At 45.3% G+C, this 11,457-nt stretch overlaps 1 protein-coding gene across 5 annotated transcripts in view; it reads right to left on the reverse strand.

Moving 5' to 3' along the window:
* Window positions 1–11,457, reverse strand: part of ATP8A (ATPase phospholipid transporting 8A1) — a 134,575-nt gene that overhangs the window by 94,034 nt on the left and 29,084 nt on the right. The window contains exons 1-2 of one of the 5 annotated variants that reach the window (XM_065432712.2): window positions 9,914–9,943; window positions 7,577–7,670 (exon numbers count right to left, since the gene is read on the reverse strand). The exons of 2 other annotated variants lie outside the window; for them this stretch is intronic. In XM_065432712.2, coding sequence (XP_065288784.2) covers window positions 7,577–7,670; window positions 9,914–9,928 — 109 coding nt within the window. In that variant the 5' untranslated portion in view covers window positions 9,929–9,943. Of the gene's footprint in view, window positions 1–2,515; window positions 2,649–7,576; window positions 7,671–9,913; window positions 9,944–11,457 lie in introns of those variants that run through there. 2 more of the 5 variants (XM_065432711.2, XM_065432723.2) reach the window with 2 other exon arrangements.

Raw genomic sequence — 11,457 nt, forward strand, 5'->3', positions numbered from 1 at the left:
CAATCTAAAGAAACCGCATGCTCAACCTAGTAAGTTTCGAGACACATTCACGCGCAAAAATGGCCTCAATACGAGAAAACACATTGAAATCCGTGACGTCACAGTGACGTACTGACGCTGTGGTTAATGCGAGAAATTCAAGAAGGAAAGTCTTGCCTTCATGTTCTTCAATAAATGAGCGCTTTACACCCAAACGAATGAAAAATGCGGGTTGGAAAAAAACTTTCCCGAAATAAGTTGATCTAGAGTGCTGCTCTTCAGAGTACTTTATTTAAGGTTAATCACCGCACGCAGCATATTTCGAATGGTCAACGCTCGGTCACCGTGTCGCCTAAAATGAATTTTGACGACGCCGAAAGTACACAGAAAATGCGTCGGAGATACGCTCCATGTGTTTTCCGTTGAGGCGCGTGGTTTTCGGCCGGCTTAATGGCGCTCCAATACGGCGGGCGCGGCAACTTCACCGCAGACAAGCGTTCTAATTAAAGCTGTAGGCTGGGCCACTTACTAAACATTTGTGTCACTTACATGTACGGGCCCTGGTGGCGTATAGAGGCTATGGCGCTGCACTGATGAGCCCGAGGTCGCGGGATCGAATCCCGGCCGCGAGGGCCGAATTTTTGACAGAGGCGAAATGTAAAAATGCCCGTGTATCGTGCAGTGGGTGCAGGTTAAAGAATCTCAGGTAGTCGAAATTCAGCCGTAGTCTCCCACCACGGCAGGCCTTATAATCATGTCGTGGTTTGGCACGTAAAAATCCAGAACTTACTGAATTAATTCGTGTCATTTCCAGCGCTTGTAGAACAATGAAATCCTCGAGGCAGAATAAATAAATAAATAAATAAATAAATAAATAAATAAATAAATAAATAAATAAATAAATAAATAAATAAATGACAGAATAGGAATAGCATTGCTATATATATAGTGCGCGTTTATCACGCCGACCTCTCTACATCCTCATTATGAACTAAATCAACAAGTCCAAGCTAATGTGCCAACAGCAGCAAAAGCACTCGGTTAAAGGGATCCGAAGCTTAAGTGTACATATACTATAAGCATTCATTTGCTCACTGTCAACCGATTCTCGGCATCATGAGTATATTCTCTTTTCTGATACTGAACGACCACAGAGAACAGCTGGAACGCTTTAAACCAAGTATTTGCATAATTCTGGCACATACTTACTTCCTAATAGTAATACGATATATTTTTTTCCTGCTCTCGTCTCCTACTTAGTATCATATCTGATTAATTTCCCCGGCAGCAAAATTATAAACATCTTGCGTATCTCCAAGCGAGTTTTTGCCGCGTTCGTGTTGTTTATTAATTATAGTTTTTTTTTTCGGGAAGAGTTATACCCACGTTCACTCCTTTTTCTTTATCTTCAGTTCCACGTCTAAATAGCGATAAAATTGCGGGACCAAACTGAGCGACCAATCATGCCGTAACATCGTCCATGTTCTTAACCATACGTCCAACATCGACTCACTATATCAGCCATCCAATACCACATGTATATACTCCGTTCCTGATTTCGCTGATCATCCGTCGTTTGCCATTAAATCAGGCTGCAAAAGCAGCCAATGTTCAGCCGAAGTGAAATATTCAACGCTCAAAGCTCAAAAGTAGCGCACTGCATTCATGAAACATGCATCAAAGGAAAAATATATGAATGTGACTACACAGCTAAGGGAAACAGGCGACCCTATATATAAATGAGAAGTAGTCGATACAGAAGCAGAACAAGAAGCTGAGCACAGACAGTTGGAAAGAAAGCAGATTACGCTTATTCAAGCCTTTATCGGTAACTTATAGCAGTACCGTACTACAGCTCGAACTTCATCGCACTGGTAAATGATCCTTAATAGCAGAAAGACAACAAACATTAAAGGAAAAGCTAATCCCTCCCCTTCTCCTTTTTTTTAAACTTGTCATAGCATGTGCCCTCTGTGTAACAGTGATGTTTGTGGCCCACTAAAAGAAGAAGAAAAGAACGCAACTGTGTAGAAAGAAACGTAAAAAGTCATCAAGCCAAGGCCAGACCTACACCCTAAACCCGTGCATGTGTGATGACAAAAGTTCGAAGTCATGCGGCACCACGTTAAATAAGATTAAATAAATTCTAGGGTTTTACACGCCAAAAACACAATCTGATTTTGAGGCACGACGTAGTGGGGGACTCCAGATTAATTTTGATCACCTATATGGTTCTTTAATGTGCACCTGAATCTAAGCACACGCTTTTTTTTTTTCGTTTCGCCTCCATCGAAATGCAACTGCCGCGGTCAGAATCGAACCCGTGTCCTTGCGAGAGTAACAGCGCAATGCCATGTAAATCCACTGGGCTTCATCGTGGTGGGTCCACCAGTTCATAGCGCCAACAACTGAGAGTTTTATCAGACGGGTGTCAGGCGTTTGTGTTGAAAGTATACGGGCACCCGTACGCTAGGAAGGACAGATACCTAGACAACGGGCACGTCCCACGAGAACCGAACCAGAAACCGTTACTCACGCTTATGACCCTGTGCCGCCTCCATCTTTCAACACTTCGTCATCCTCGTCTTTTTCCAACGCATCATTGGGGAAACGAATGCCCTCTCGCGCCTCGAAGCAGCACACATTCTACGAAACTGCGCCGATTAATCTTGGACGACATTCGCAACAACTTTCTTGATTTCCCGGATGTATATCAGCGCACGAATTGTGAACAACACACACACACACACACACACACACACACACACACACACACACACACACACACACACACACACACACACATATATATATATATATATATATATATATATATATATATATATATATATATATATATATATATATATATATATATATATATATATATATATATATATATTGTAAGGAAGATAACGAACGTGCACACTGGGTCAGCAGCATCGGCAGCATCAAGCGCGCAGCAGAAGCTCGAGCTCGGGGACTGTGCTCGGTGCATCGTTGAACCGGCGGTCGCTAAGAACCCCTATAAACCTCCTTTATAATATATATATATATATATATATATATATATATATATATATATATATATATATATATATATATATATATAACTTTAAGGAGAGTCCCTGCTGGGGTCAAGGGAAGCGGCGCGGTCCGGGAGTAGACTAGCCCCACCGGAGCCTCCCTTCCTCAGGCGGCGTCAGACCTTGAGTCCTGGCAACACACAGACACCTCGCTGTGTTTATGCCTTTCGGTGTCTTCAGCGAGGAAGCGCAGCGACGTCGGGATTGTTGCTGCCGTTGTTATTGCGTTGTTATCCTTGCGACCTATGACTCATACACCCACTCTGCGGGATTGACCAAGAACCGAAAGCACAATGCAAAATGGCAATACAAATGAAATGAAAAAGAGAAGAAAAGAAAATTCCAGCCAGCACTTACGATAAGTGAGCGCCTATGAGAAAGGCTAAATAAGAAGGTACCGACAAAGAACAACGACGAAAATAAATTCAGTGGGAGAGTGTGAAATGAACGGCCATAAAAGAATGATAAGTAATGGTAACAACACGGTAAACGGCTGCACTCGATGAGAAAATTGTGGAGGGTGGAGCAAACATCCGTGTGCTTGCATCGCAGAGTCGAGGCTCTAAAAGAAAGGAGAATAGGAAATTACTGACTGGTCCAGGCCGAGCCAGCTAAGGAGAACTTTATTGTAGATTTTCTCCGCGCTACCAAGGCCGACGGCTCCCATAGGGAGTAGTTTGTAAACTGATCGATCGAAGGAGTGCTTTATTTTGTAAAGCATGGCTTTTCGGACCTTTTGCGAGGAAGGATAAATATAAGAAAAAGAAATAAAGGAGCGACAGTGTGTCTTGGAAGGGGGAGCGGTGCGCTGCGAAGAGCAGGATCCATATATAAGACCGGTGTTAGCCCCCGGATTTCCTGGCAAAGCCAGGCGAGACTCCAGGGCCACGAAACGGCCTTCTAGGCAGCCCACCTGATCTACTCCTCGTATAGCATATGCGCCCCGTACCACTTCCTGGCGCAGCTGCGTTCTCCGCGCCGCATCGTGCGCCCCACAGTTTCGCATCCGTGCATCGTTTGACCGTGGATCTTACGGGTTTCTTGCCGTCGAGGCTGTTGTGGCCGCGGCTGAGGGCGCCATGTGTCATCGTCGGTGTACTATCGCGCTTTGGTATACGAGCTACAACGCGAAAACACGTGGCAAAGCGGTCGCCCGTTTTAGCTCACACTGAGCGCGATAGTATACATCTTGCTGACTTGCCTCGATCCGACGTGTCGCATTGGTGCACCGCTATTCTAGTTCTAGACAGAAGGCGGAGCGGGAGCACACCAAGAGACAGTGGCTGGTGGTTCAGAGACGCATACAGTGTCTCGCATGCGCTTCCGTCGCTGCTTTTTGATCATGCAGGGTCCATCAGAGGACACTTAGCGGGCTCTCTGACGTTGCGAGTTGTCAAGTGAGCGCAGGGAAGACCTCCGAGAGAGTTTTCCAATGGCCTCGTTAGCTTCCAGCGACTTCAGAGCAAGAAATAAAGCCCAATAAGCTCTAATCTGTGTTTCATTATGACTTCCTCCGTTTGGCACACGTCCCATACTGGACCCGTCAGTTATACGTGCGGCAAAACGTTAAAATAATGGCATTTTTATCTGCACGCAGCTGCTCTATATAGTTGGCCAATGTTTTTCAAACCTCTGTTGTAAAAGAGCAGGAAATACACTTTTTTAGCGCAATGAGATAGCAATCTACAAGCTCCACAAGGTTCTGGTGAGTCACATTAAAGGTGCTGCATTCACGTTACGTGATCGTGTATGTGAGCAATGTAGGAAAGAGATATCTAACCCGTCACATTTCCATCTCCTGTTTTTCATCCCTAAATTGTTGTGCGAACAAATACCAACCATTTGATTGTACTTTGGCTATACATCAAGCTCCTTATATATGACAACAAAGGTTTAACAGAATGAATAACTGGGCGAGTTGGTTTACCTGATCGAATACTGAAATTGTAAACCCCTCGGTCTTGCTACATGATAAGGAATTCAAGTTTCTTGATAGTTAACCTTTCTTTTATTACTTTTATCGTTGCCTTTCAAATGATTTAACCCGTCAACCTTGACACGTGTGTTCAGCCGTCCTACTCCGTTTTCGTGTGCATGTATTTGTTTTCTTTCATTAAAATCTTTCAGTTGTGAGTAAGCGACTCGTCCTGCCCGCTCTCTTTGTTCTCGTCTTTGTGCGTTTTCACAGCTTGAAGATGAACGATTTAACAGTCTAGTGGAGTTTTGTAGTACGCGCCAGAAAAAAGATCTCCGCAAACTCTTGCGGATAGGTTTTATACAGATGGTTGCCACTGAGAACAACACACGATGTGCTATCGCTGCAGTTGACGTCACAATAGCGGCACCGAACAAATAGTGCCGCCGAATCGCTAAAACGTCATACTGGCGTTCCTTCCTGATACATTAAACGTGAAGAGGGGACAATTTTTGTCTTTCTTACCTTTTTGCGAGGGATGGCAACGGATACGAGTACTTAAGTGATATGAGTGCTTGCTGCACACCTAGGCGAGCGGCATGGTTATCTATACGAATGTTCAGGCATATCTAGAGCAAACACTAACTAAGCATTGGCGCACACCAGAGAATCTATGAAGATATAATGTAGCAGGTGTGCTTTCAGTTCAAGCCAACTGTATATACAGGGTGTCCCAGCTAGCTTTAGCCAGAGCTTAAAAATATGTGAATGTCACGTGGCTGGACAGAACCTAGGTCATGTTGTTCGCCCTCGCTTGGAGATACTCAAATTATTTGTTTTCATTCCGCCTATTTAGATTATTAGTCTTAATTAATTAATCGAGTTCTAAAATATTACAATTAGATGAAAAGTGTCGATGAGAAAATTGTAGAGCAACATGAAAAACTCCCGATACAGCTTCCTGTTGCTCAATACGTGCTACATAAAAGTGTTTTTCCGAGCGTGAAAGAAGCCCGCGAACACACGCGAAGTGAATCAAGCGGCCAGTTGCGCAGCAGTGTTGCGTGCATTTGCGGACTTCTTTCCCGCTCGGAAAAAACACGTTTATGTAACGCGTATTGAGCAACAAAAAGCTGTATCGGGAGTTTTTCATGTTGCTCTACAATTTTCTCATTGACACTTTTCATCGAATATACATGCTTAGGAGGCCATTTCAAATGCTTTTATAGTACGTTATTTCGTGCCAATATAAATACTTTAGTAAGATTTCAGGCAAATATTGTTATAAGCGCGGCTACGACGTTCTCCTGCTCACCAGAGTTTGCATGCGCGAATTAGCAAAACTTCATTTTCGCAGTAAAATCTCTTTTTGTGGACAATCAAGGCAGGCAGAATGGGTGCTAGGAGGATCTGTATTATACACATAAGACGTTGCTAAGCGAAGAGCAGTCTAAGATTATTTCGTTCTTACGCCAAACCAACCGTGCCTGCCATAAAAGTGTCACGTGGGGAGGCAAGACTATATATCAGCAAAAGGGTGCAATGAATGTTGATACTAATAGCGAAAGAATGCGAGGTTGGCTCATGTAGAGGTTACGGTAAGGGAACACTGATGAAGGAGGAGAAGAGTCTTAACGAAAGGTAGGGAGGTCAACCAGACGCGTGTCCGGTTTGCTACCCTACACAGGGAGTAATGGGGTCAAGGGAGGAAAAGAAATTATGAAAGGAGAAGGAGGGGGGCACTGGCACTGGGAACATGCGCGGCTGTCCAGTCGATTTCAAAAGCTGTAGTAATTCTCGCGTCGCTCCGTAAGCCTGCGACACGTGGGGCGATGGCGTTGGTGAAGATACTCAAGGGCAACTCACCAGGCCTTGCTATTTTGAGTAGACAAGCACAGTGCATACCAATGCACGCTAACGATCGTGTCTGCTACGTATTACGTCCCTATGTGCCGCGTAAACAGCTTGAATTTCAAACCAAACGCCATTTTCCCTTCTCCTCGAGGGCGTCGCGCTACCAGCCGAAGAGCCGATGTCAATCGCACAACTGCACCTAAGCACATGGCAGTGTTGTGATGGCACTCTCAGTGACACGTGACTTCGAGAATCAATCAAGGAAACATCAGTTATTTTAATCTGTTGCTTCAGTTGACGAATGAAAGTTTAGAGAAATAATAAAGCATACAGACCGATTGTCTGCGTGTTTTAGCTTTGTAGCAAGAGATATGTACTCCTGTTTCGTCTGCTTGTTCCCCCGTCGTGCCATTGTCGGCGCAGAAAACGAAACTATGTCATTTTCTACCGTGTTTCAGTACCGCGATCATGCTCAATCGTACTCTCGCGTATGCCTCAGTGATGGTGATTGTGACATTGAGTTATACCTCTAATATACCTCTAATGTGTATATTGTTATGGAACCGGAGGAGCAGCGTGTTAATGGTACAGCTCAATGTGGAATAGACTCGCGGACTATTGGAGATCCTGTATAGGCTGAGTTTAGGAGTTGTCCGACTAGTATGCAGGGCAGGTTGCGCGACGAGATAAGAAATCGGCTCTCCCGCGCTTCGCAGATCTGATGCGTGCGTATGTCACTCACCTGCTGCGGAATCGTAAAGCAGGTGATCATTGTGGCTCGCGATCAGGGGCTCGCGATCCGCCGCACCGTAGAACAAGGGCCGGAACGCGCCGCGCTGGGACGAAGTGCGTCACGTGCATGGATAACAATATGGCACACTGTAGCACCGGCGGCCGCAATACGGCTGCGCGCGCCACTACAACAGCATTGCACTATGATTAACGTGGAACGGTTAATTATTACAAACAATAATTTTAACATAAATACAGAAGCGCTATCACATTGGGCAACGAATTGGACAACATCGGTCCCGGGCCTCGTGTTCTTTGGCGACCCTGTCACGCTGTATCAACATTTACTAAACTACACATTCTCGTGTAATTACACAGGCGTCGTCGACTGTTAATAGGTTACTTATTGACAGTGTTGGAGAACTCGTTCCCTATAGTGTGGCAGCACCCCAAATGTAATCAAGATGAACCAGTAATTATTCTTTCTTTGGTGGCACTTTCAACGACGTACTGGGATATGATTAGTTGTTTGACTTCAGAATTTTGAACCGATTTACCGATCTGGAAGTTAAGCGCTTTTCCTATGGACAACAAGGCAGCTCTATACGAGACTTTCGCAGTGCCAGCAGAAAGCGGATTTACACTCTTCTGCCATTAAAAGAAACAAAGTTCTGATACCCCCCCCCCCCTTCTTTTGTCTTTATTTTCACACGTGTTTATTTTGTTGAATGTCGTTATTTGTTTATTTTGGACTCATAAGGACGGGATCAGCCGAGGTTCCGGCGTTGCCTTTAATTTACAAGCGATCACGACACGTAGCCGGTGGCGCTGACGGCGACATCTCGTCAAAGGGCTTATACGCGGAAGGGGGGAGGGACGCCGAGCACGTTACCCACTCCCTGCGGCGAAATTTCTGTGTGCAAGGATGCCTGGCGTAAAACGACATGCGACAACACCAGCCGGCCCCCCTCCCTGCATTCGGCCTGCCTTCCCTGAAAAATTACAGGGTCTCTTAAGATGTCTCTTAATTAAGAACTGAACGGCGAAAGCGTACTCGTTCTCCTCTTATCATTCGCCTCTTTCTCTTTGCCTCTTCTCTTTCTCTTCTTTCGCTTAGTCATTACAGCTCACAACTAAGCATTTTTAGTCATTTGTAATCAATTGTGGTCATTACAACCCGTCGTTAGACATGTTGGTCATATCATAGTTATTAGTAGTCATTACATGTGATTTCAGTCATTATTAGTAATTACTTGTCATTACTAAGAATTCTAAGACATTTCTGATGAATCGCAGTCGTTACAAGTTGTCGTTAGACATATTGGTCATTTCCTGGTCATTTCATTCATTCTTAGTCATTAATGCTCACTACTAAGCATTTGTAGACATTTCTAATCAATCGTAGTCGTTACAATTCGTCGTTAGACATATTGGTGATTTACAAGAATTACAAGTAATTCCAATCATTATTAGTCATTACTGCTCACTAGTAAGCATATTTAGTCATTTTAATCAACTGTGGTCACTAGAAGCCGTCGTTAGACATATTGGTCATTCCGAAGTCATTAGTAGCCATTACAAGTAATTAGTAGTCATTTTAGTCATTACTCCTCATTACTAGACATTTCTAGTCATTTCTAATCAATTGTGGTCAATACAAGCCGTCGTTAGACATATTGGTCATTTCCGAGTCATTAGTCATTACTATTCATTATTCATTATTAGTCATTAGTAACCTCTACCAATCTCTAGTGTAACGTTATTATTCCCTTACTGTCACTATCAATCATTTTTCATTCTTTAATCTGTCTTCATATGACGTGATGACGCTTCGGAGGACACTCCGGCGGTCAGGTCTGCTGACACAAACTTCACCATGAGCCTATAAAGGCTTTCGCCTTAAAAAATTCACCGCAGCTCGTGACGTTGTTGATGTTGAACCAAACTGCATAGAACTCCCAATACAATTTAAAAGTGCGTTCCGCTATTTGGCTTGCTTGAAAATTTAGGAAGCATCACCATATTTGTGACGCTTCTTTAAAATTTTTCTGGCCAATATAAGCAATGCAACAAAGAAACATTATGATGACATTCTGGCTTAATACAAAGCTTAGCAAGTTGCAGCCACCGGTGCTTGTGATACAGACTACGTTACAATGCCCAGAATACTGTAACTACGTCCCGCTGTATCACGGTAATCTGAAAACGGCATTTGTCAGGATAAAGCTCTCTATTGGTGGATAATTGATAGGTGAAGTTACAGCATTCCAAAGTAATTATAATATAAAAAAATCACAGTAACAGAGAACACACGCACACACTTACGTAATCAACGTGTGTAACTGACCTCACTGAACGGCATGCAGAAAAACGCGACCGCGAACCACGGGGCGCATCTGCAACGCACGTGACCGTTCTTCGAAGGCAGAATAAACCGAAACAGGAAACTGCACAGACGCCGAGGAACTACTCTATACACCGTGCGCCGAGGGCACGTTTTGTCAGTTGATGTTTCGCCAAGGGCGGAGGTCCCGTACACACCGCACGCGGCTGGCTCGGCTGTCGAGGGGCTGAGCGCGTCTTCGAAATTCTGAAGGAAGGAGGAAGTCGCGTGCCGGGTGAGGGGGGCGGGACAACCGGGCGCGATGAGGCGTGTCGGGGTTCGCGTCTAGTGGACGAGCGTCGCCGGCATGCGTACTGCTGCCGCGCCCGTAAAGAAAAAAGGGCCACTAGATGAATTACTAATCACGCGAAAAGACAGCTGCTCCGGCAGCTGCACTCTTCTATAGCTAATACCGTGCAGAACTGTGGCAACGACAGAGCCAGGCGTTTGGGGGCCGCGCGTATACCGAATCCGCAGAGCTGTTCGTTCTTTAAAGCTATGCATAATTACCAACGGGCAATGGAACCCAATATGTCAAAATTGCACAAATCAAACATTGGCTACCCAAAATCACATTCTTTGGGGGTGCGAGGGCTTACCCCCTCCCAGGTCGCTTCTGCCAGCTCTCTCACAACAGACGTGGGAAGAGCTGCTCAGAACGCCGGATGAAAAAGTACAAAAAGCCCTCGTTGCCTGGGCCAAAAGGGTCGCTCCTCGTGAGGGGCCATTCTAGGACTCGGGCCTAGCCAGATCATAACTGAGTAGAGTCTCAATATAAGTTCTTACCACCACCTACGCAGGGCAAGGAGAAGCGCTAACTCGCGAGGGAGGCATCCGCAGGGGAAAGGAAGCTCGCGTGATAATAACGCACGTACAATTTCCGACCGACAGCTGCATTCACGCGCGATGGGGCGCACAGTAGCGGCTGCGGCAAACATTTCGTTTCCTTCACGCTAAGCTGGAGGAAGTGTAAGTACAGTCTGTCTTTAAGTGACTGCTCGGTCACGAGGAGCAATTGCCGGCTGAGTAGCAAAGCTATTTGGCCACTGCTGTCTTACGGCTTGCGTCTCTTCATCCATCCAGTATAGCCGACGACAGAGCGGCCTCTGAAAGCCAAGGTACGTCTAGCCTGACCGTGTACCCTTAACACCTCGACAGAGGAGCTGGTCGCAGAACAGATGGCGTAGAATACCAAAGCTAAAAGCATGGAGGAAGGATTCCTCCTGGGCCGAAAGGCACCTGTCCTTTTTGCGTCTTCATCCGGCCACCTCTTGTTAGTCGCGCTCTGCGCGGAGGGCTGACGTCGCGATCACGTAACGCCATCAGGTAGAAATCTAGATTGGGCAACAACACGTGATAGGGCCGCGCGTATACTGAGCAGTCATGATAAGTAAAGTCGATAGCAAACCGCGTGATGACGTGGGAGCTGCAGATGGGGACTCACTTTCTTCAGTGCACTCTATTTAAATTGCTCGAAAACACTGCGACAACCTTGTCGTTTCCAAATT

This window comes from Dermacentor albipictus, chromosome 3, assembly GCF_038994185.2.
Source record: "Dermacentor albipictus isolate Rhodes 1998 colony chromosome 3, USDA_Dalb.pri_finalv2, whole genome shotgun sequence".
NCBI lineage: Eukaryota > Metazoa > Arthropoda > Arachnida > Ixodida > Ixodidae > Dermacentor > Dermacentor albipictus.